Genomic DNA, 26,805 nt, shown 5'->3' on the forward strand with positions numbered 1-26,805 from the left:
ACTGGGAGAAAATACAGTACATAATTTCCATGGAAGTAATGCTATATGTGTCAGTTAAGAACAAGTATATCTTCCTAAATGTAAAAAGTGGCATTTGTCAACCCCTGGGCAAAATCAAAACTGTAACATAACCCTATTAAGTTGTTGCATACAGACTCTGCGTTACTTTTTATTGCATTGTGAGGCATTTATTAATATCTCCATCCTCTGTGTCCAATCTTCGTCCTCATACCAACTGCATATTGTCATGTCCCAGTCTTAAGAAAAACACAGCTGGCTACCACGCAAGTAACTATGAAGTTCTAAAGAGTGAGGGAAAGTTTATACAGTATTTTGAGATCCTCAGAGAAAAAGTACTAATGAATTGAAAAGACGCGTTAGTATCTTAATCAGTGAAAGAAGAACAAGAATAAAACTGCACTCACTATAGTAAGTATTCTTCCTCAAATTAATATTATGAAAATGAGTGAAATAAAATAAGTAATAAAACAGTAACTTAGGAAAATCTTATGTTTACATAATTATCACTTATCAACCTCAGACTTTTGTCATCATCTCAATTTCCAAATAGAGGCTTCCATATACACATAATCCTTTTAATGTAACTAGAATATATAGAATCATCTATGAGTTTTGTTATTCCCAGTTGGTTTCCATTGCTTCTCCAGTTGTTTGGATGTGTCCAAGTGTTAACCTAATTGGCCATCAACAGGTCATGACAGCCTATTTCAAAGCCGTTCCAGAAATATCCTCTTTGATATGATTGTTCCAAGATAATGCATTATTCAAACAGTTATGCGTCAAAAGAGACAGTGGCAAGCTGCAGACTATTGTTGTAACCTAAAGACTTTGCTAAACATATTTATACGTATGTGAAGGTGTGAACGCCAGGTAAACCACCGATATCTGCAAAAAGAAAAGCCCAAAGCATAGGAAATGTGGAAGTTAGCTATCTAATAGCAGCAAAGCAATCTATTTCATATAAATAGGCCCTGATCCTCCACTAACGCTAGGTAGTTTGCAATAGGCAAGTACTAATGTTTTTTTCATGGGAAGTGATGAATAACAGTCTTTTCTCCCAGCAACATCTTGGAATCATAGCATAACTTAGGTTGGAAGGGAACTTGAACATCATCTGGTCCAGCCTCCTGTGCAAAAGAAGGATATTTTCAAAAGTAGATCAGATTATTCAGGGCCACGTCAACTCGAATTTTGAAAATCTCCAAGGACAGAGATTTCAGAAGTTCCTGGGGAAACCTGGTGCCGCGCTTAGCATTGTGTTGTATTGGAAATTCCCTTGCCGCAGCTTCTGGCAAGCAGCACCATTTGGAATTGAGTGGAAACTGGAGTTGCCATGTTGGCTCTGGTCTACTGGAGGAGTGTTTCCAAAGACTAATGACATTCTTTACAGCTATGCTGGCTTTTGGATTACCAAACAGCTAGTGAGACTCGAAAGCAGCAGTGCTACACGCTAGGGTCTGATCCAGAAGTTGCTTTGTAGACCTTCTTTGTAGTCCAGTTATTGTTAGGCGGTCAGAAACTCCAGTTCTGAACCTCTTTCAAACTTTGGAAGAGATCCATCTTAGGTTCCACGAACTTACTTATGTTTCCAAATGCTTTCCACAAAATAGAACTGAAGCTTCCAGTACCGCTGTGTGGCTATCAGCTTTCATCTGCTTTGGTATTCAGGTCTTTATTCTACAACACTCTCACATTATAGTCTTTAATGATGTGGCAAAGATTTCTTATTTTGGTAGCCTCAACTTTTGCCCTAACACTGTGCTGTAACAATTGTGTTTTTAATAATGGCTTACTGAACTTAAATCATGGCAAGCTGACATCAAGAGATGACTTCTTATCTCTCCACTTACTCTCCAGTTTGCTTAGCCATTCTTCATGGCTTGTCTGGAAATATTGTAGAACTCCAACTCACTAGTCACCCAAAACTCTTGCAATCTGAAAGTTCAGCTTCATCAAGTGGTTTTGAACACCTCATAAGGCCAGCTGACTGTGGAGAAGGAGATCAATGAGTACAACTGGTTTCTTATTCCACAGCTCACTTGAGGTTGGAAGAGGAGGCTGACATAGAAACATTACTTTTGAAGAATTCCCAAGCTCTGCAAGAGAGCAGTATTGTTCCAGAAGAGAGCAGCTCCAGTCAGTGCAAAGCCAAAGGGCAAGAAGCAGTTAGTATTCGCTGCATGTGTTGACCAGCAGCATGTAAATTGGGATTATAGTGTAATCAAAAGAAATTATATACCACTATCATAAAACAGAAACCCTGGATGGTGGTTCATCTCCTTTCACAGTACAAAAAAAAAAAAAAAAAAAAAAAAAAAAAGAGAATGTGCAACTTGTAGAGTACATACCTGTTTTTAGGATACCGTACGTGCCTGGAGAGGGTTACATTCTATCTGTGCATATTTATATGTCTTTCCTTATGAAGATTCCGGAGGTTTTCTTCACAAGTAAGAGTTTTACTGTTCTGATGCAAAACATCGTTTTTTTCTGAATGGCCAGGCTTTAACTGAAATCCTGTAGCTGAAGCTTCTTCAGAAGCAGAAGCACATCCCTTGGGCTCTTCAGCTTCAGGTGATTTTCCTGTACTACTCTTTTTAGTGCTAATCTCTGGAGAATTCTTTTCCAAACCTTCAGTTTGCCCGTCTGAAATCAGCAAATCATTATCAGCATTTTTCAAGTTGTTTGCTGAACTTTGTTTGTTAGGATTGGGGACATTTATATCACCGCCATCATCACATAAGAAAGATAAATCCCTACTTTCAGATGAAATTTTAACTTCTAATGACTCTAGAGCCACTTCACCTCGTGACTCTGGAGATATTTCAGAATTCGTGTTGGAAACAGGTTGCTGCTGCTCAGCTCGTGTTTCAGGAGTACCATTAGAACTGGATTGCCGCTGCTCAACCCATTCTTCCTCAGGACAAGCTTCAAAAAAGCATTCAATATTTTCTCTCTCATCTGTGAAGTCCAGTGGCACAGGAGTGCTGCTCTTTTCCTCGATGTATTTGATTACCTCTCCACAGTCACTATCATGAGAAGAAAGTGAAAGATAAGAATAGAAGTCCCCTTTTCTTAGCTGAATGGGTCTGTGAGAGTGTTCTAACACTTTTTCCTTGATCTGTGCTAATGAAGCTGGAGCAGATGACTCACGTTCAGGTTGTGACTTACTTTTCAAAGCCGTTGATGCCATGTCTATTATCTCCCTCACAAAATTGTGCACGGAGCCACCTTCCATGTTTCTTTTATCAAGAGCAGCAGACTCACAGTTACAGCACAAATCAAGACCGTCGGCTGAGGGCTCACATTCTGCTTCACTGGATTTCAAGGCCGTACAGCAATCACTAGATTTTTCAGTAATGCTCATGCTATGTTGTTGAGCGTTAGGTACGGATGTTTGTAAAACTGTGTTTTGTATGTCTGTGCAATTCATATCTGAGGAAGATTCAAGACAAGGCTTTTTAGCAGGAGAGGAAGCAACAGAGTGATGATCAGGCTGAAGAAGACTTTGACATTCTTTTGGAGTGTTTCTGGATTCATCTGACGATACAACAGTCTCCTTGCCATCCATATGTGAATCATCTGAACTGTCTGTAAATGCTTCACAGACACCACATTCATTTTCAGCTTCTCTGACATCAAGTGGTGCATGAGTTTGGGGAGCTGCTGATGTTCTAACAAGACATTCCTTTTGACCAGCAAGAGTACTTTCAACGTTGCCATTCTCCATGTCATCCACAAGCTGATCCTTCACAACCTGAGAGATATCCTTCACAAGGTGACTCTTTGTCCCTTTTACATGATCATGTAGTACATTCTTACTATTTCCATTATTTTCTGATATTTTCTGTACTGAACCATTCAGTAATGTTTCGATGCTTAATGTATCTGTGGCTTTTGATGTCTCATTACTAACTTTACTGCGCTGAATTTCATCACTCAGGTTACTTTTTCTCTTCTCCCTTGACAAAGAAAATTTTGGTCTAATCCAAGTTTGGAGTTCATTTTTTATATAATCAAGTCCTGAAATTAAATTGCATTCTTCATAAATATCCTCATCAGTTGCTATACTGGAGTCATCATCTTCATCTTTGATACCTAGCTCTTCCTCAGTTAAGGTAAGGGTAGAACTTGAAAGCAAATCACTGTCATCTTCATCATCAGTACAAGCAGAAGTGCAGGAGACATTAACAATCATGCTGACATTGACATCGCTCTCATCAGCTACAGATCTATTAAGATGTTTTCTAAATGATGCATTTGAATCTGGTATTTTATTTCTGTGCAGCACAATGTCTTCAGAGCAGAGAGAAAGATCCTCACTACTGCTGAGTTCCGTGAGAGAAGCTGCTGAGTCCTCATTGATTGAGGAAGCAACATCTAGAGACATCTGTCCAGTAAAAGACATTTTTTGAGAGCTACTTTGGAGTGTGATATCAGAGATGCTGCGCTTTATCTTTTGATCTAAAGGACTTTGGATATTCTCTAAGCGGTTCAAAAGATCTAATGTCCTTTTGCTGAGCTCTCCAGCAGAATCACTGCTTGCACTTATGTCTCCTGAGCCGTGATGGCTGAAAAGATCTTCGTTGCTTTTGTAGGAAGTCAGCCAGCTCTCCAAAGAGGTGCTCCTCTGAAGACCATCTCCACTTTTAAAAATACCTGAGCTGAACACATCACCTACTACAGAGAGCGATTCTAACGAGGAACTACGAGATAAACTTGAAATCTGTCTTGTATGCTCTGTAACAGTTAATTTTCTTACAGTTTCTGCAGATTTATGGGAATTGGGATCTGATTCTCCAGGGATACTTGTCAGAGTGTGGTCATGAATGAACCCATCTGGTTGTGACTCTCCAGGCTTATGTTCAGGTTTAACAGATATTTTATCAAAACAAAAGCCATGAACCAAACTGCCCTCAGTAAGTGATTTTTCAATTTGTGATTGTTTCATTATCTCTGGTAATTTGAATTTGGAGCCTTGAAGATACGAGTAATCATAAAACGTAAACACGTCATGTTTTCCTTGCAATTCTTCTAGACAAATGGGGTTACACATGGTAAGGCTGTCCAAATCCTCGTCATTTTCACTTCCACAATGTGCAGGAGGTGCCAAATGGAAATCATCTGAGAGACTAGCAGGGTCTTCTTCATCTTGCTTTATTTTTTGTTTTATTACGGTGACTATATCATCCACTTGAGTATCTCCATGCCCAATTTCAGGATTACTCTGAGTGCTTTCAATGTCATTTAGCATAAAAATTTCGGAATTATTTGTAGTTTCTGTATCACATTCACTCACTATCCCACTCTCACTCTCAGAATGCCTGCTTATGTTTCCAGTCTGATACATGTAGTTATATGGTTTGGCCAGTGTAGTCCCCCCTATTAGGTCTGGCAGGGATTTGGTAGAGGAAAATGATGAGTCTTTACTAAGACTTTTGTTCAAAATGTTAGACTGTGTTACACTGGGGAGTTTGGATGTTTTTTTCAAAAATGGCATGTGTTTTTTTTCTGATAATTCAATATTATGAAGACTATAGACCTGATAGATGTGAGGATTTGGAGGGGAAGTAATGCTGGGACAATAAAGAGGGCTTCCATGATCACTGATACTTTCATCTTCATTCACTTCATTATCACCACATTCTCCTGAAGCAGGTTTCTGGCTTAGATCATCCTTCTTGAGTTCCTGATCAGGATCACTTAATTCTTCGTGAATACTGATCAGCTTATTACTTATGTCCATTTCATCCCATTCTAGTGCATCTTCACTTGGACCATTTAGATCCATCAAACCAGGATCGATATCATTCAAAGGCTCCTGTAAAAAAACCCAAAAAGTCAAAGATTAAAAATATTTACAGCTGCACTTTAAATGTCCTTCCACTGAAATCATATAAGTAAAGTAACAGGAGTAAAGTGCGTTTTTGGAACAATGATCATTAATAGGCTTTTAATTCTGTTACTTTTGTGTATCACTAAAATGATTAATTAAAATGAAACCTATTAAATTTTGCATGATTTCTAAGTCTTCTGAGGGTTTTTTCTTATTTGCTGTCAAAATATAGTACAGAAATATGACTTTTCTTTAATAGAGATTAATTGTGGTTAGTCATTCTATACGCAACAATTTTTAACCATTCACAGAATCACATAGGAGTGTGTTTGTGAAACACATACTGTTAGAGTTTTATTATGTTGGATGTATGAGAATCTCGCTTAGCCTGCTAAGATATAAAAGATTTATTAAAGGATTTTTGAAATGTTTATAACAAACCTTTTTGTTGTCAGTCTTAAAACAATGAATCTAATGCACTGGAAATCACAGGACTTGATGAATTTTTATTAGAATATCTATTTATTCTTTACCTGGTAATAGAGGCAGTACTAATGACCAGTAGGTTAGACTAATGTATGTTAATATCTTCAGCTGTGAGAACAACCAATTAGTCTAATCAAATACTACATGAATGTCAAATATTGTCTGTGCTGACACCTTTCTCTGAGAAATGGCTGATAAATAATTGAGCTAAACTTAGTTTAGTTCTTTTAAGTCTTCTGTAACTTTCCAGTAGTATTTGCTGTTATAACTCAGAACATATAGTATCAAGACTTGCTCCTTCTAGAAAGGCGTGTGGGAGAGGAAGAACACCTTGATAATGTTTCTTACTCAAATGTGGTAAGTCAAGTGGCCAACAATACTGAATTACCTTAAACTCCTCAAAATAAGAAAGAAGTGGTCCCTGAGTTTGGGAGTGGTTGTCTGAGCACAAATTAATTTAACGTTATTTTTCTGTTTATTGAAAGGCCTCTCTTTTAGGGGAGGCTGCTTATACACTAAGTCTTGTGATAGAACTGTTAACTAATGCAGAGTCATTTAGTTTAAATCATCTTAGCAGCTGAACAATGAACACTCTATTCAGAAAAACAAGTACTTTAAAAAAAATTTGGCTATGATTGCTCACTCTCTCAAGCTTTCTTGGAGCACATTTTGTTTTTCAAATACAGCCTTGACCATAATCTAAATCACAACAAATGTACAAAGTTACTGAAATACAAGTAGATAAAATGAGGCTGTAGTCCAGTGAAGTGAAGTTGTACACAACTTAAGTTACTGACTTAAATTCATGAAGACTCAGCCAAGGTTAATTGTGCAGGGAAAGGCACGTATCTCTGATTTCGATTCTCAGCTGGGAGCTCTCTCTTTGAAGTAGGAACTAAAGTCACTCAATTCTTTTCCGAGAAATCATGGGATGTTTTCTAACAGCTCAATAGTTAGGGCACTGATTTGGGTGTGGGACGCTTTGTCAGACTGGGTATGAGACATGAACCAGGTTCTCATTCTCTCAGGAGATGTCCTACCTACATGCTGTTCTGAAAAGAAGCCTGCTTATTTGATTCATTTTGTATAATACAATTAAATAATAACTGGGTCACAGATAGTCCAGGAGAACTTTATCCTGCAGTGCAGTGTTCAGCACATTTGACTGGCAGGAGGCACAAATAGGTCCAAATTACTGCTCCAGTGCCTATTTAATTATGGATACAGGTGGCAAGGCACAGGGCTATCCCATCCCAGTATGGCCAGTAGACCAATGGCTACAACACTCAGCTGATGTTCTCCAAATTGGGTAGAGTGTCTATCCACCATCCAGAGGAGCGATATGATTCTCCATCACTCTGGAGAGACATTCTTCATGTAAGATAAATCTTCATCCTCATGCCTCATTGGGCTTAGTTGTGAGGTAGGTCTCCGAGTACTGCAGCTGAGTTAAGATGGGCAGAAATATGGGTGCCATAGAATCTTTTCCTCCTTGGCAAGTTGGGAGTCTTTGGGATTTTGAGAATCTGTCATGACTAGTGTTGGAGGCTAGAGTCTCTCTGTGGACCCCAAAGCTTTTATGGAGTAAATTTGTTAAGAGTCCTTTTATTTTTCCCTGTGGGATATTGGTTAGTGATAGCATAAATGTTAAATTCCCATGAAAACACCCATTTGCTTTTCAACTACAACTATCAGAGCAGTTCTGTACATTTTGGAGCTCCGAAATTCATATTTGGATTTACCAGTTTGCCATGTTTTCATGATGGCTCCTGGTTGGCAGTTAGTGGGACCCAGTTTCCCACCTGTAGCTGACTTTTAACCAACCTGCAAGTAAAAACTTGTGCAAGAGTATGACAATAACTAAATTAAGTTAGTTTGAAAATGTGTAAGATTAAACAAGAAATCAGCTACAATTACTCATTTTCTCTGTGGCATGTTTTACGACTCTGTCGTACTTAGCATTAGGAAGACGTCGCTGTGAAAAGCTTCCTAAACTGCACAATTTTACTGTTTTAAGCTTCCGCCAGCTGCAGAAAGAAATTCCTGAAGACAGGAAATCATCAGCAGGTTCCAAGGATTTTATGTTCCATCAGCTCTGATTTTTGTTTCTCAAAACCAAAACATTTGGTCCTTATTGGTCAGGAAGATAACCTTCCCCCTGTGAATCAGTGCTTGGCTGCCTTGTTTGTTCTGCAAGTCAGATGGACTAAAACAATAAAACATGTAGAGTTATGACCTCAGCCCGTTCATCTTCACTGAGTGCTCCTCACTTCAAAGCCTATTTTTTATTCCTCGGATGCTTATGCTTTTCTGAGACCTGGTATATACTCAGAAGTTTTGCAGGCATAGCTATGGTGGTAAGGAATTTGATTCTCCCTTTTTGTTTTATTTTTTTCTTCTCATTGTAACAACTATTCTTCCAAAGGCTCTTCTGTAGATATGGTCATTTTACCGGCATAGCTTTCTCTGTCCAAGGAATGGACTGAACTGATATTAGAGAATTACTGCTTTCCTTAAAAGCATCATGTCTCTTGAAGTACAACTTTAGTGGTTATCAGTCCTTCACAAGTACAGACCAAGTTTTAACTTTGAAACAAACCACTCAGCTTAAGTCACAAACATTTTGCATTTGGCATTTTTAGCAGAAAAACAGATTTTGTTTTTTATGAAATTTAGCAAGCTGCTCAAACATGAAAGAGGCTTTAGATATGAAGGTAGCTGTTGGAGAGAGCAGCACCATATAGATGATTGAATAAATCTCTGGAGTGAAGAATGGAAGGTGGTGTCACTCCAGCCTACGTTTGCACTGACAGCAGTAGCAGGTTAAAAAACAGGAATCTCTGAGGACTATTTTTATCACGTCAGATGTCTCCTTATGAGGCTCCTCCGTGCATAGGTAGGGTGCTGGAGGATTAGAATTATCATGAGAGTAATATGTTATTGGGTCTTGCCAGCAGAGGATTTAAAATTCCCCCAACTGTTCCTTCGCTGGTGTTCTACAGAGGATGGGAGCTACAACACCCTGTGTCAGCTGGTGTCAGAGCTAAATTCCGATTTTTCCCTTTACTGGGGAAAAATGGTGGCTTTTCTTCTCCTGTCTGTTTTGGTTTTCATTCCAAAGAACTGAGTAATATTGCACAATGCATCTTTTACACAAAGCAGACAAATCTTCTATTGCCGCTTCCAGTTGGGAAAATTTTACTTGTGTGAGTGCAGCACCACATTTTTTATCCCATTCCCATTAATGATGAACGCGGCTTTCCAACAGACTCTGCACTCAACACCCCAAAGGATGTTCTACTTAGCCTTGTTCAAGGTATCACTCCTCAAACCACAAATACCTGACGAGAAGGGAGTCTGTCACAGGCAGACTCGCTGATCTGCACGTGTAAGACAGACTACAATGAAAGAGAAGCTTTGAGTGTGCTGCAGAACTTCAGATTTCAGTGTGGTGAGCCCTGTACGCTCACACTTAAGTACTGGCCTTGCTGAAGTCTGTGACAAGTCATGCTGCAAAGGTACCATGCTGGCAAAAATTCTTTGGATACCCGCTGGTGCAACTGGTTGCACTAAATTTCATGGAATTTAGAAACTTGGGTTTTATATGTGCAAGTGTGTGTATAAATACACACACACATATATAATGTGTGTATGCGTGTGTATATGCAAGCTTTCTAAAAATGGGTATCTTTAAAGTAGGTCAGAGTGACTTTATCATCAAAGTCACTAAATACCACTATGTCTAGAGTAGACCTCAAAGGTCACATGGCTCATGGTGAAAGAAGGTAAATAGTTTTGACCAAGCAAGTAAAAAAATAAAATGCAATAAGAACAGAAAGATGCACGCTATTATGCATATTCCTAATTTTAAAATATTACCACTAGATAAACAACATGTACTGTTGTGAGAAAAGTTTCTAATATAATTAAGCCAAGAATCAATTAAATCATGGACTCAGAAGAGTGAAAGCTTGAATTAATTCTAATATATCTGAAAGTGCTGCTTAAGGAGTTTGACTCGTCCTAATTTGAAGCTGAACTATCTTGCTCAGGAGGGTATTCCCCTTTCAGTGGGACAACTCATGTGAGCGAAGTTAGGTGTGCACTTAAATGCTTGTAGGGTTGGTTTAATGGTTAAACAGTTAATCTGCAGAAAATGTTAATAGCAAGAAATAAGATTATTAGCCAAATAAAGACATTTCCTCAACCCCAGTGCTCTTTAAGGATTAGTCTCAGAAATGCATTTTTTCATTTGTTTCTTTTACTAAAACATGGATAGTTTTGCCTTTTCTACAGCAAATTTTATTAAACAATGACTCTCTGTTTTGGCTTCATTTGCATGTGCTACTCCAGTACAGATACTTTGTGTTGGTGAAACAGGCCTGTAATGTAACCCCTACGTACCATTATATTTTTTTAAAGGAATTAACATGAAAAAAAGAGCTTTTACAATAATAAATACAAACTCTGTTCCTCCCTCCCCTGCAACATATCCTTCAGTTGCTGTGGACAAATTATCGAAACTCAACTGCACTTAGGGGCCAAGGGAATAGAGAGAAAGAAAGAAAACCATCCCCCACCTCCAGGAATGTGTGCACATTCAAGGAAGACAAACATGATTTTGTCTTTTGAAAAATGCAAGCATGCCAAGTACTTCTGCTGAGGGAAACAGTCATGTGTACAGTACCCACTTCACCTCTGCTTCACTTAAGTTCATTTTCTGAATGGGGTTCGCTATACCATAGCCAAGAAGAACACTGTCCCCATTCCCAAACACCAACATTTAATATGCAACAGCATATTAATATGCATCAGCATATTAATGCATAAAATTCCACGTGCATATTCCACGCAATATATTCCATGTGCATGATACTGAAGTGACCTGCGTGTTACAATATGGTCTCAAAATACATGGCAGCAAGTATGCTTTATCACAGTCACTAGAGAATCTCCTCATGAGCATACTTATTTGTTACAATTGCAGATAAATGAAGGAGGCATGTGTTTATTTCCCGAGAAAGTAAGATCCACAACTGTAATTCATAACTTTTTCTTGCTTCATTTTACAATCATTATTTGCCTCCCTCAGTGAAATAATATGCTCACTCCTGCACAGGCAGAATGGGGTTTTCTGATGCTTACAGGTCCTACATGGGATTCCTGTACCACAGGAAGGCCACTGATTTCACCTGTGCTCTCTGCAGGCACAGATGGCACCTGCAAATGTTTCAGTGCAGGCTGGGACTTATGGGAGCAACTGAGGTTCCACCATTGCTCAGGTACCAGTCTTTGTGACAATGTTTGAAATTCTCTGATAACACTCACAAATAAAAGTCTAGAGGATAGGATTGTCACATCCAGGCTTTAAAACTGGTAATTTCTTTATCATGATAGCAGCTTCAGATCTAAGCAACAGATGAAATAACCACAGCGACATTTTAAGAAGCTGCCCAGGTGAAAACTGTTAGTCCCTACTACTAGTAGAAATGTTTCAAAAAGTCAGAGAAATTGGCCATCTCTAATCTTCTGCTATTTACATGTCACTTGATGATGCTAGGTGACACTCACAGATCCAGGCAAAAGCAGAGACTCTGCATGGCTGGTCCCTGCACTGTGCCCAGAGAATTCCTGCTAACAAACTACCCATAGTCCTTTTTCCACCTGTTTCCAGCCACTATGGAGGCAGTGGCTTTTTTTTCAGCTTTATCCTCATATGGCTTTCTAAAACCTCTGGTTCTCCTTGGCTGAAGAAGCCCTTTAAATGTTACTAGTGAGCAGAAAAACATCTATAACATCTTTTGTATTGAACCATATTGTCATCCAAATAGGTTTACAATCCCAGACCTATATTCCAACTTGTGTATTTGGGCTCTTTTTTTTTTTTTTTTCTTTTTGTGATGAGAAAACCTGGCTACATGGCATATTTTACTGACTGTTGTTTTTGCTGCTTTGTAGTTTTCTCTTCATCTGTCAAGAGGTTACATGACAGGATTTTTCGCCCTTGAATGTCATTTTGGTCTCACCTTTACTTCAGAGGAATATATGATTTTCTTTGTGCAAGAATCCAACACAAGCCCTTTATGAAACTCTTAGAAAAACATTCATAGCTTTACCCAAACCCAAATGTTACCATGCATACCAAGGTCAGGAAAGAGCAAGTCCTGGCACTCTACTTCAGATACACACCCATGCAAGTTGGTGGGAGTTCATCCATGCCAACTCTCAGAATTTGATCCAATCAAAGATCAGTCTTTACTGTTAAGACAAAAAATTCCACCAGAACTGGGAAATCTGTGGAACTGACCATACTTAAACAGGTTTAGCTATTACTTGTCTACACCACAGAACTTCAGCACAATTTGTGACTGCTATGCCCGCATTGATGCTAGACCGGATGCATTCTGCATTCAGATGTTCATGAACAAAGTTGCACTAGCAAAGCTAGAGCGGCATAATGAAATAACTATTATTCTGCCTCTGTACTAGTTAAGAGCTCTGCATACTGGTTAAGAATACTTTCAATTTAGTATCATTTGCGTTGGAACGGGTACTGCTTTAACAGCGTACTCTCTGTTAGAGCAGAACAACTCAGTGACACTATTACCGCACTCACTAGCCACAATAGCCATCTCCAGCCTACAACAAGCACATCGGGACACCTGAAATCACAAGATTTTTTAAGATCTTTGTTTCAGCAGAAATGAGTGTTTGTGAGAAACATTAAAGAGTGAGAATCACCATAGAAACAGATAGATACAAGGTACAAAAGAATAGGACATAAGCCCTTGGGAGCTTGACCTTAGGAAAAACCTAGAAAGAAAGTTTTCTCACTGAAAGCTGGAGGAGAGAGGCTTGAATTTCTAAATAAAAACTCTTCCTGTATGCTGGAAAGGGAGACCTTATCAATTATGAATAACAGGACTGCATGAAAAATATCTGGCTCTATCATCAGTTTCTCCTTCTCATGAAGCAATTGAGAGACTACCAAATTTAGCCTAATTCATATTACCAAAGAGAAGGGACTCTTCCCTTACACCCCCAACCCCGCCCCCCGGCATTGAAATTTTCAACACCATTTCTTTGCAATCTCAGTTCAGGCACTTCCTGAAGTCATTGATTCACCATCTGTAAATTTGGGATATTGACTGGAGGTGAGTCAATAAGCAAGTATTGTGAAGTCAAAGCTGGAAGAATGCTGCATATTGTGTTTGCACAGCCTGCCTGCCTATGGATTTCCAAGTGTTAAGTTAAACACCGCAGTTGTCAATAAGTGGCAGAGAGTTCTCCTGGCGCTGAATCAAAATTACAATGGTAAGCACCTTGAGTCTACAACAAAACAACTGCTCCTTGCCATCACACAGTCTATATGTAAGAAGAGCTGCTCTTCAAATGTTGCAAAATAGAAAAACTGGCATTATCTCCAAGTATAAGAGGTCCCTAGTCAGAACTCTTTCACTAAGATCTTCTCATCCTTGAACTTCCAGATTTTTCTTCTGGTCTCCATCACTAGTAAGCGATGAGCGTCTATAGTGTTCTCTGTACCTAATAGGTGCCAATGCAGCCTTTGTGTCGGCTGAAAAAAAAAGGATTGGAATTTTCAGTCTAATTTAGTACATCAGATAGATCCCGTGCAATGACTTGAGTACCAGCATGCTTTGGTTTGCTCACCTGAGCAATTATTCAACATAAGCATACTTTGTAAAAATTCACTTTGAAGATGACGAAGTAACGGACAACTACATCTTGTTATGGTGAGAGGTTTGTATTTGCCTGCCTTAGTTGGGCTGAGTACAAAATTACAATGGAGAGTACCTCTTTATTCCGAAAGCACTGTTGCCATCGTTCAACTTTCTTCTATTACAGGGAAGTTTATTTTAAATGTTACACAGTTTAAAATTGGGCTCCAATTGGAACATAAACAAAATTTAAGTCTATCCAGAATGGCTATTTTCAGTGGTGGTGAGGCACAAAGAGTTCTGTGAGTAGTGAGAGTTTACAAAGTGGAGTAATAACTGAGGGGCAAAGGGTTACACGTATTAAAATTATTAGCATAAGTGATGGTAATACACAACTTTAAAGTATAGAGCTCTAAGTTTTTCATGCAGCAGCTCAGGTCTGTAGTGAAATTGAGTGTTTGACATGCACCTTTTTTGTAATTGCTTAGAGATTTTGGAACACTTAATGGTATTTGGTTTCACACCGAAGCAACATTCCTCCCCTCCTTTTAAAAATAAAAAAGGATTTTTAAAACGAGACGTCTTTCTGCATTGTTCAGTAAACCTGCTGGACGAGCTGCGACTCCATGAAGTTCAGGAACTCATTTATTATGTTGGTAGATCAGACACTGCGTTTATTCACACAGTGCATCTCTAAAACCTAGCTTTCATTAGAGCTGTGGGGAGGCCCAATCTTTCTCCCTTCACTCAAGAAGGTGAAGCTCAAGAAGATAATTAACCATGAAACAATGAGGAGGCTTGCTGGGTAAGCACTAGTGTGAAAACAGTTACTCCTCACAAAAGAGGGGAAATTAGCTGGCTGGATAAAAAAGGAAGTGTCAGACTAGAAGACTGAAAGGACTGCAGGCATAAGTAGAGTGCTCTATGCATCATTAATACAATTTTTTTAACACTTAAACTTCACTGCTTTCTAAATTTAAACACATTTAAATGCTTTGTGTTAGGGGAGATTAATATGCCATTTTAAAATAACTTCTCTTAAACTTTTCATGTTCGTGTTTCACCAGTTTTAGTCATCCTTCCCACATATGAAAAAAATCACCACCTCTTAGTCTTGTACTCTTGTTTACAAAGCAAATGCAAACAGAGCATGGTAAAAAGATTCGGTTTACTCGTTGTATTTTACAAGCCCATTATTTTACATTAATACAGATATTTTTATGAACAGAAAGTTTGTTTTGATTTTACTGTTTCACAGAGTAAAGACTTATGATATGCATTTCCTTTCAAAACTTCCTTCTACTTGAACAGTGTTCCCTGAAGCAGCCACATTTTTGGCAGAAAATCAGTTATATGCTATGCCAAAAGAAATAAACAAACACTGCTTAATGCAGCTGGCTAGGTAATTTACATATTACTGCACACCAAACACCAAGACCTGAATATGGATTAGAGCTACAGCGATGGCACAAATGTCTTATATGTAAGGAGAAATGAAATGCAGATCATCACTGGTAACGATTTACATTTTATTATTTAATGTATATTAGAGTACCTCTGACAAATAAATGCATGTACGTGTTTAAATATTAAGTAGATGTATGTGTTATATTTTCTGTATATTTAACTAAATGGCCATATCCCAGTCTTTGGAAATAGCAAAAAATAAAAAACCCCAAATACAATGAAAACCCTCTAGGTACTCCCTAAGACTTTGCTATACATAAAAAATAGAGGTAGTCCTCCAAGTCTGCAAGATCATGTATGTGCTTTCAAAAAGCATCCGTCATTTGGGGTGAGATCAACAGTCCATTCAGCTGAGCCCATCTCCTGCAGCAGCCAGTAGTGAATGTTTATGGAACAGGTGAAAAACCCTTGAACACATAGAAAGGTATAGAAACTGCCACCCCAAACTGGAGAAGTCGGCCTGTGGAGACTTTCAGAGTTAGAGTTTAATAAGTATTAATTGATGTCTCCTCCAATAATTTGTCCAATTTCTTATTGAACTCATTTTTGAACATACTTAACATATTTTTGCTATCCACAACATCCCGTAGGAACAAGTTTCATTTTTATTACACACCGTATGAAAATATTATTCCCTTTAATTGTTTTAAATCTCCTGCCTGATCATTTCATTGGGTACCTTTTACTTTGTGTGTTAAGAAAAAGAGTGAATAACTGTGCCTTACTTATCTTCATGCAATTTTTAAATAGTTTTTTATTGTACTCCTGTCTGCTTACAGCTGATGCAGCTCCTAGAACATCACATAATAGTGAATAATGAAACGCTGATTACGCATGGACTTACTGAAGGTCCTGCAAATACATTTCCATGATGGCTAGAGGATTGGGGCTTTATCCTCCTATAGGAAAAATGTAAAATGGAAATAACTGCTGTACAACCTGTCAGAACATAAGGTTTCTCCCTCTTCCTAAAAAATATTTTGTTTGAGAACTCTTGAAACAAAACGTCAGAAAATGAGCTTCAGTTACTCTTACATACTGTTCCTTGCAGAGCTGGGGTCATTAGAGATGCAGTGCAACAAGTCATTAAATTAATTTAAAAATCACAAGTTTTGTGACTTTTATTTTTCCCTTAATTCTCATTCTTTAAACAATGCTGGCCTGAGTCATGCTCTTATGATTAGCGGATATTAAGCGTCTAAATAGAACACTGACTTCATCCTGTCACCTGAGCGCAATGCGCTGCAATGAGAGTCACTGTCTGCTGAGCACTTTTAAATATCTGGCCCCATACTTAAGTGCCTAAATAGGAAGTGACTTCTTTTGAAATAAGACTCTATCCTTGAAAATAAAAACCTAGCCATTTTTCCTCTTTTTTTTTTTATGAATTATTTTTGCCCTTTAAAAGACATTCGACAGTTTTTTAAGTCTCTGCATACATTGGGAACATCAGATTTCCAGTTTCTGAATATCACATATTTTCCTACTAAACTGATTATTCCTGAGAATTCACTCGAAGATTTTGCACAGCTTACAGTTCTAATGAACATTTCAGGAAGAGGGAATGTCTTTTTATCAAAGCTGTGGAAAGTGCTTTACCCACACTGTTTCAACCATTGTTTAATTTGTAGCACAGAAAAAAAGAGGAATAAATTGACAGATGGTTGGTAGAATATCTGCCACCACACCATAAAGACCTAAACCTGCTACTGTGATGTTGGCTTTTCCCATTACAAAGCTCACATTTCTGGATTTTGTAGGATTGAATTCTAGTGTCTCAAACCTGAATTTTCCTAACTCCTTGTTGAATATTTCTTTTAAAAAATCGTGGCAACTTGATTTACTAATATTGTAGTCATCTATATGTGCAAAGAAATAACGAATGTTAGCTACACCGCCAGTGAGGGTCAAATGCGATTACCTGTGAGAGATATGCCAGTGTTCATGATCATATTTGTGACCGTATTTCATGATCATATGTTGAATTACAGAGCCATGGGATAAACTGACACTTCTGAAGGCCTCACTGGTGTTCTAAATCTCTTGAGGGTTTGTAAACAGCGACCATTAAAAAAATTCAGATCAGCAGAGGAGTATTACCAGCTTTCTACCAGCTATGAAATTCCCTCACCCAATCCAAAACAGCACCAGTCTGAAACACAGAGTCGACAGTAGATAGCTGAGGAACAGAAGTACCTTCTGGCCACATGCATGAACACAGAAGCTTCATATGTCCCCAAAAGAAAAGATTTCCAGCTTCTCACTGGGTAAGAAGGAACCACTGACCAGCCCTGAAAGTTCCTGAGATATAATTAAACGTTTAAGCAACTTTAAAGTACATTTATTTCCCTTCTCTCTGAATGCACACATTTGAAGAGCGGAATTAACCAGAAAAATACAGAAGGAATCCAAAGAAGTAATCCTTTTAAAATATATACATGTAGACATATATACATACCTTTGTGGCAATGAGCCAGCATGTTTCTGAAATTCTTCCCCTAATACAATAGGGCATAGCGGAGAAAAAAATTCAAAGTATCTGTGACTTAAGGATTTGTCAGTCACTGAAACAGGCTGCTCACAGGATACTACTAAAAAATGTTAGTACAGATGCAGTCTTTTATACCCAATTAAGACACTATGCTTTGAGATAACTATAAGACCAGGAATCCAGTCCTGCACCACTCTGATCATGGTATTTTCTGCCTTGAATACCTGGTCAGTTTTTCACTGTAGTGCGAGCTGTCCACAGTAGTCGCACATGGCCAAAAAACCATGTTTTGTTTAAAAATAATACTGGAATATCTAGGCTTCGTTAATTTTGCCTTTTTGTTTAAAACATGGTCAGCCATTATGAGGCATTCCCAGTCTCATAAAGAAGCATGTCATCTAAAAAAGCAAGCAGATTTCAAATACTGCACAGAAATGTTGTGTGCTTCATCAAGAAAAACAAAAGTCAAAGGGGGCTTGGAGTAATTAAGTATTGCAGCAATTGCTTTTCTCATTAAAATAACTCTTTGCTTTTAATGTAATTTCATTTATCTTCCTGTGCTCAGACCAACAATAAAACCAGGCAAATTTCACCTCTCAAGTTACAAAGTGTTCTGGGTACCCTGGAGAGTGTGAAGAAACGAAACGTGTCTGCAGACTTAGCAAGGAGTCACAGAGGAGAAATATGCACCTCAAAGAAGTATATTGAGTCCAGCTCAGGTGGATGGTGATTCAAACTTGCTACTGTAGGACTGTGGTTGAACAAGCTACAGGAAATGTTCTTGCAGGTTTCCATATAATGCACACTACAAATAATCTGTAATCGACACCATCAACATTATCAGGAAATGTATGTCTGGAGATTTCAGTGCACAGAAAGAGCCCAGCAAGAATGCTGAACTACTCTTTCTGCTCTAGGTGGTTCACCTTATGGACCAAGGATAAACTGCACTGGAAGAGGCTGCGCAGGAAAGTCTATTCCTAGCATTGCCCATACTGAAAATGTGCTACGTGTGAAGACTTTCAATTCAGTGCTCCCTTTTACGCAAAAGAAAATAACAAAGGTCACACGAGCAACAAAGTAGAACTGGTAAGCACATTTGCTCTCAACCTTAACAATTCAGCCTATTCCCAAATCATCTTCCAGGACTCTAGAGAAAGTTAGGAGCATCTATTTCCATCCTCTCCGGGGAGAGAGCTCATGCTTACTATGGTTTAACAGAGATTGTGAAATAGAGAAGTGGGGCTGACATAGTCTCTGGAGTCTGGATTAACCATTAGCCTCTTCTTCCCTAATTCAACTGACAACTGAAGAGTCCATACTGTCATTAAAAGTAGAGCAACAGCTAAAAGTCTGACCTGGTGGCAGTGAGCCCTGATGACCACCTCTGAGGCTTGGCTCTCTCAGAGGACTGGAATTGGTCTGGTTTGGCTGGGGTTATGAGTTTGAATATATGCCTTGGGCTTCCTATCCTTTTACAAAGCCATTGCAAAACATGATAACATCTCCTAGAGTGAGGAAAACAGTTGTATATTTTAGCAGGTTGGTAACACTGCATGGAGCATTTCACCTCTGGATTGTTACACTATACTGCTATAGTATATATATAGTATATATAGTATATATATCACTATACTGCTAGTTAGTTGCAACAGGAAGTCACATCCTCTTCTGAGGATGGAGAAGAGGCCTCTGCAGAAAGACTTAAATGCATTCTTTCTTCTTTCTATTCACTCTAAAAACCTACCACTTCAGGCAACCGCTCAGTAGATTTTTTCCAGAGTAGAACCCAGCATTTATCTGAATTTTTATATAATTCTGACTAAACTTCACTGTGTTTGCAACTTTTGTTACCAAGATTTGCTCAGTAAGAAGGATTTTACCAGCTTCAGTTTTGCCAGATCATCCAGTCTCTGCATACTGCCGTGATGGTTGCCAAGATAACTATGGCTAGTCCTCAAGAAGATTATCAGAAATACATTTTTTTTTTTTGCAAGAATGAGGCATATCACCTATCTTCAATTAAAGTCCAAGAAAAATCTAGACCTGTGTTCACCATTTATGTAAGTTCATTTTAGGTCCTACAGATAATTATTCCATGTCACAAATCAGGCAAGCAATGCAACCCTGATGCTGAAAAACATGCACCTCAGGTATGGGGATGGTGCATCACATCACAGACCCTACAATCAAATATCCATTCACTTAAAAAATATGTATTTTACAGAAGTGCCAAAGTGAGAATTCTTCAGTCTTGAAATACAAGTAAAACCAGATGACCGACAGAAACAAATACAAGCAATCAAGACTGTGCTGTACAATACACAATATGAAAAGGCCCAATATCAAAACGAAAACTACTTGTGATAGATAATGAAAAAAACTATTTGTAAAGATTTGGACATAAGTCATTTACTAATTGGTTTGTGAGGTCTAGATCATGTAATAGGTGTTCAGCACTTCACAACACGCAGTGTGCCCTCCTTGGCCAGTTATGTTAATCATCACTCAGTGCTTCACCGTGTTAGGAACTTCTGATGAGCTTCTAAATACTATGCAAGATTTTGAGCTAGATCCCACCCTTCAAAATAATGACTTGTGATAATATAAGAATCTTTTAGAAATTAAGGTTTTGTTTAGTGGAGCTATGTAACAAATAACGGAACAATGACAAATTCATTTTTTCACCCCTGAAAAGAAGGTTTTTTGTTTGTTTGTTTTAAGCTTAGAACAGGTGTCACACCATGGCTTGAAAACATATTGAACCAGTGAATTAAATATAGAGAAGTGAAGGGAAGACATCATGCCTAGCATTATTAAAAACTGTTTTCTTTTCCAGAAAGTATCACAGAAAGAGATAGAGAGAAATAGAATAAAGATACCAGATCAGAAGCAATATAGTATTTTGAAACAATTTGTTTTTCAAAGTGCATTATGAGGAAGGGAACCATGAGGCAGGCTCTTTGCCTCCTAAGAAACAAGCTTGTGGAAAAGAGAGGTGCTTTTTTTTTTTTTTTTTTTTAAGTGAGCTGTCTCACCATTGCAGATTTTCCCAAGTCCTTACAACTCTAATTAAAATGCGGTAATTGGTTATGTTACCTCAATTACCATGATGCATGGACATTGATGCGAAGCGACACCAATTGAATCCCTTGGGCGTTATACCCGAAGGCCATCCCATTTATTGTGGCCTTATTATTTTCAATTACGTGGCTGGGTGTAGAGCATACTTTCAAGCCAATACAGAGAGGGTTTTGCTGGACAGATAGTGTAATGTACACAGGGGATGACTAAGGAGAACAAGAGAAATACAGATTTTTATTTTTTTCATGAACCATAGTAGTGAATGTGGTGATCAGACAAATGAATATTTCAGACATTTTCAGGACAATGGGAGAACTACAGCACCCTAACGCAAATCGTCTTAGCTCAAAATCTCCATTTTAAAAGCATGATTAATACCGTCCCTGCAATAATTAGTCCTCTCTATTGAATAAGAAAAGAGACTGCTCCATAAAACAGGTATGTTTCACATTCAATGAATGAGCAGTCTGGAGAAAAACCAGTTTCTCCAGTCACCAGAAAGGCAGGAATATTGAATTGCAACTCAAGAAGTAATGTCCATTAGAAACCACAGCTTTGTCTCTCTCCCAGCCATTGCAGTTTTATATACTCCAGTACTGGTAAAACAGCCCCAGAAAAGTTAATTCCCACTGTTGGTTTATTGTAGCTTTCCACACAGAGGCATATCTGACCTGGACAGGACATCTGAAAACTTTGAACATCTGTAGCAGCTGGAATAATCCACTGAACATCATTTAGATTGGATACACCACTGGCTAGGCAAAAGGTAAAAAAAAATTGCATAAAACAATTTACATATTCCCACTTTGACTCAGCTGCTGTAAACTTGTGGGCATGACCATGACTGAGTCTGTCGCAAATCCTTTTTTAACTGTTCAGTATTACAATCAGACTAGACCCTCTAAAGGAAAGAGCAGAGTGAGTTAAACCTTCTTCCAGCTGTTGAGCAGGAATTTCAGACGGCAATTTTGGGTTTCGTTGACTAAAGAGTGTTGCTATTGCTGTTTCAATTGCCAGAGAGACCCCTTTTTCTTTTAAGATGACTGCTAGCAGGGTCTTGTTAGGCAACTATAAGGCATCTGTGTAAATCTGAAGCTAAAATTTAGGCGGCATATAACAATATATCAGCAAATTATGGAATGATAAATCTGGGGGAGAATAATTTACCACAAAAAAAAACAGATGGGGGAAATTAAAACCTCTTTTGCTAAAACAGATTAGAACTGCTTCAGTAACAGACAAGTGTCTTACTGGTTTTTAAAAGTAATCTTTGTGGTTTTTTTCATTGTATCAATACTTCATTCTTTATAGCCAGATTATGCTACTGAATCTAACAACATTTCATCCTTCTGAAGTGATTCTTATTGACAACTTCACATTCTAGGCATAACTTTTGGTTAATGAGAAGGACATCTTTTACCAGACTTCAGGTGCTTGTACTACATGTTAATATATTCTCGTTATTTATAAACTTACGGTGCCCACTATTGTGAAAGTTGAGCAAAATTAAACATTGCTGAAAACTATCAATGAAGACAAACAATTCAAAAGAAAACTAAAAGCTTTTTGTGGTTAATTGCAGCATAACTTTGTAATGCTGTAAGTGGCCCCGATAAGTGACTGAATGTAAAAAGGCACAGAAAAAGGACAAAAGAAGATCCCAGCACACAAATTAAGAAGACGGTAGAAGATGCAAGTGACTCTCCTACTTATATGAGGCAATATAATCATTTGGGCTATCTTATTTACTGTCAGCAAGTCAGATGCCATGAATGAGTCAGATGCCATCAGGGTATAAAAACATCTCATTTGTTTTCATAAATTACAGTATTTTGTGGGCAACCACAAATAAAGACTTGTTACCAAGGGATACTGTTTGTGTGCCAAGACTGGCACACTATCAAATACAGAGAGATAGGGAAGCAGAAGAAACAGTTCTGGTACCTACCCAAGAAATGACTACACAGGAACTGAGTGAAAAGGAAGGTTGCAACATGCCAACTCAGGCCAGGGAAGACAAAGAAACCTGAATCCTGCAGTGGCTGGGGCCTCTTTAAATGCTGAGAATACAGAGCGTTTTATCAACATGAGAAACTTGTAGATATTGACATACTTCAAAGAGTCTAATTATTATAAACAAGTCCAGGGTGAGAGGTTCCAAAACACAGTGAAATTTGATAAGCATCATGATAATTCTAAATGGCTGCCTTCTCTCGGCAGAAAGAATGATATGCCTGCTGCCTGGTGAAAGTCAACTCAGTCCAGCAAATAACTCCAGACTACCTCAGGCAAAGTTGGAACAAAGCAGGATGCACCTTGTGAAGTTCCAAGCATCTGGATATCAAGCAAGATGCCGAACTCATACCCTCACCACGCCTTAACTCCTGATCGATTGTAATCCCAACCAGAAACACAAGACTCGCTCCTCCTGCAAGAGCAGCAGCAAGCTGTAATTAGCCGAAAACAGTTTATTTAGAGTAACTGCAGGTACAGACACCAAACTGCTTCCACACAGCAGCTGCTCACGTGCAAAACGAGGTGATATGCTGTCACTACAGTAACTCGGACCTTCATTCATCTTGGAACTTCGTTAAGCAGTTCATCATCTTTGCAGTACCTCACCTTTAGAAACACACATCACCTTTAGAAACTCTCTTGAGCAATTAGAAAACCAACAGATACTCAGCCTCTAGCAACTAAAATTCAGGATTCTGAGAACTAGTTTTTCTTTGGTTATTGCCTAATATTGCACACACTTGGTTTTGAAGCTCAAAACTGCAACTGGTTTTTCTACTGCTGCTCATTTCATTAAACACTTTGTGTAGCACTAACCGACATTTTAGTAGAGCTATTGATGTAATATATTAGTACTATGACTAAAATATATTGAAGATGGAGCTATCACAAAAATGCTTCTCAAGAGAATTAAAAGACGTTACTGTTACATTTTCTTTCTTTATCAATTGTTTCTACTCCTCCGTCTCATATTTATCTTCTAACCCATTGACTTGCCCGGCCTATTTCATTGTTGACTTCTCTTACTTGTGTTCTCATTTCTTGCTCTCCCAGATTCATTACCATCAAAACTCAGGCATGCTCTCTCTCTACCACTGTTGAGAGGGCATTTTTCTTCTTTTATTTCTTGACTTTCCTCTCATTTAAATGTGAATGTGAATGTATTGTTTGAAATTCCTACCGCCATTTTCTATTCAACTTCATTCTGGATCCTCACTAATTCCATTTCTTTCTTTAATTCCCCTGAAATTTCTCTGACATTTTCTCATTATCTTTATTTTACCAGCTTCTGGTTTACTTTTGACTCCACTTGATCAGATTCTCAGCAAATTACTGCCTTGGATTTTTCTGCTCTCTAGGGCTTTTTTCTACCTCCCCTGTGGTTTTTTGCTAAGTTTTCTTCCTTCATCTTCTGCTTTTCACTGTATCTGTACAATCCTCTTTCCTTACTGGCTTCCCTTTCTCCTTTCTACATGATATTATGCATTGATACCTGCAGTTCCCACCTCTGGAGAGAGGGCTCAGGCAAACTCCTTTGCATCTAATCCCTCTATTCTCGCTGTCTTTTCAGTATCTCCTTCATAGTGTCCATTAACATAAAGTAAGCACCGCCGAAATGGAACTCTTGCTCTGTCCTCCCCAGATCTCTTTTCTTCGTGCTCTCTCAGTTCTTCCCCTGGTAATCATCTCCACCAGCTGTGACATCTACAGCTCTCACTAGCACTATGAGATGAATCATAAAATCATTAAGATTTCTGCTGATCATTTAGTGAAAGGTCTTAGCTGATCTCCTTGGTTGTTTGCAATAGCATTCCTCTTCAGTTAAGCCTTCCCCCTCTGCACATAGATGTGTAAGGAAAGGCTGAAAATTAACATTTTCTCTATACCCTTGTACAACCACGTGTAGCTTCATAATTTTTACACTTTTTTGAAACACATCAAATTTTTGAAGGCTTAACTGACTCTCCTCAATTATCTATACTTCTTACATTGTCAGTTGACTACTGCTATGTTCATAAAACCAATGCTGATGCTCTGCTTGCTTTTCAATGACATTTTCCTTCCATGTTGCCTCATACAGAGACATACCCCATTTGACTTGTCTTGAAAGCCTGTTCAAACCTCCTTTCTTCCTCAGGTCCCATTTCTATCCCAATACCTAAAGCAAAGCAGCCCATAAAGCAAACAGGCAGAGGAGCACTCTTACTTCATAAAATTTTATAAAGACAGGCAGACAACAGATTATTATTACCTTCAGTGGTTCACTCATCCACAGCATTCTCCTCACTAACTCACCATTTCTTGGCCCCTTTAGACTAGTAGTGTTTTCACTCAGGAACTGCTAGTGTTTCTGAACAACGTCTTGTGTATCTTCATACTACGCTACCATAACTGGACGTGAGAATTACAGTTTCTGTTATCTTTGTAAAGGAACTTTAACAAAAAGAAGCAAAAATAATTATTTCGCTGTTAGTCAGGTAATTGTTAGAAAGCATGTAAGTGTCAATCGTTTTTCCCTTTTATTTGTTTGGTATTATGTAAACGACATATCTGCCACTTGAATCTCAAGAAGGCTCTTCGCCGTATGCACTACATAGGGTTATCATCGCTGCCCATGTAGCCGCAGCACACAGACCAGCACAAAACCTGCTGAGCCAATTCAGTCAATGGTGTTACAGTCGGGACTATTTGTTCCCCCTGTGGTTTATTGTTTAAATGTAAATGCTGCTTTGTGATACAGTTTTGTGCTGTAGAAAACCTGTCTAATTCATGCCACTTAATGGATGGTTTAAACACAGTGTTATTTTGCCTCTTAGGAATCATCGCCCTGAGATAAAAGCAAATTAATGCATTTTACTTATATTCAAATAACACGAAACTCTATATTAATACACATCTACAGCTGAGATGCTAATTAAAACCAGACTTACACAGAAAACACTGAAATATATTTACAATCAGTGAAATATGTTTCTGGGCACAGTTCTGTTAGGTCCTGAGCAACTTGGCAACAGAAGATTGTTTTCATTCCTTGACAGGATCAGATGTGATGAGATTAAATATCCAGCAAACAGAACATGTATATTGTGAGTTTATCATATTTAATCAGTTTTGTCCGTAGAATGCAGTGCTTTGTGAAAAAGTAAAGCTTCACTTGCTGGCAGTAAAGACTAGAAATGGCATCTTCAGTCAGAAGAAAACACTCTGAGATGAATGTTTGTCTTGCACTGGAAAAGCGTCTCTTGTGAAGAATGAAACTGTATGAGATTATTTTTTAAAGCAAGCAACACTCACCGAGTCTTTTTCCAATCTCTTCTGTAGCCTGGTTTGCCACTGGACAGCTTGCATGACGATGGCTTCCCACCTCCTCTCAAGGTTTACGATTATCAGCTGCATGGACTGGTGATCTGCGTTTAGGTTGCAGGTCTCCTGGTCATCCAGGAGGTGCTGGCATAACCGCAGCACAGAGGCTACCCCACGACGTCTCTGTTTGATCTCACAGCATAGAGACTGCAGGATAGACAAACAACAGATGTCAGTCTGGAATACTTTGCAAACTAAAATGTTAACTATTATCTGATATTTAATGGTGGCCAGTCTCTAACTTACAGTATTTTTTTCAGCTCTTTCATAAATTTCCATACTTAGTGTCAAAGCTTAGTGTTTTATTTTCAGATAAACAGTCTTAATAGCACAGGAGTAAAGCTACATTCATTCATCTTCAAACA

At 38.4% G+C, this 26,805-nt stretch overlaps 1 protein-coding gene across 1 annotated transcript in view; it reads right to left on the minus strand.

The window, feature by feature from the left end:
- Positions 1 to 26,587, minus strand: part of AKAP6 (A kinase (PRKA) anchor protein 6) — a gene marked incomplete at its 5' end in the record, with an annotated part of 29,764 nt that extends 3,177 nt beyond the window's left edge. Inside the window, 3 exons of the mRNA XM_010145052.1 lie at positions 2,370 to 2,664; positions 2,779 to 5,839; positions 26,372 to 26,587. Of these exons, the coding sequence (XP_010143354.1) occupies positions 2,411 to 2,664; positions 2,779 to 5,839; positions 26,372 to 26,587 (3,531 nt within the window). The remainder of the gene's footprint in view (positions 1 to 2,369; positions 2,665 to 2,778; positions 5,840 to 26,371) is intronic.
- Positions 26,588 to 26,805: the final 218 nt, after the last annotated feature.

Source organism: Buceros rhinoceros, unplaced genomic scaffold, assembly GCF_000710305.1.
Source record: "Buceros rhinoceros silvestris isolate BGI_N320 unplaced genomic scaffold, ASM71030v1 scaffold11221, whole genome shotgun sequence".
Lineage (NCBI taxonomy): Eukaryota > Metazoa > Chordata > Aves > Bucerotiformes > Bucerotidae > Buceros > Buceros rhinoceros.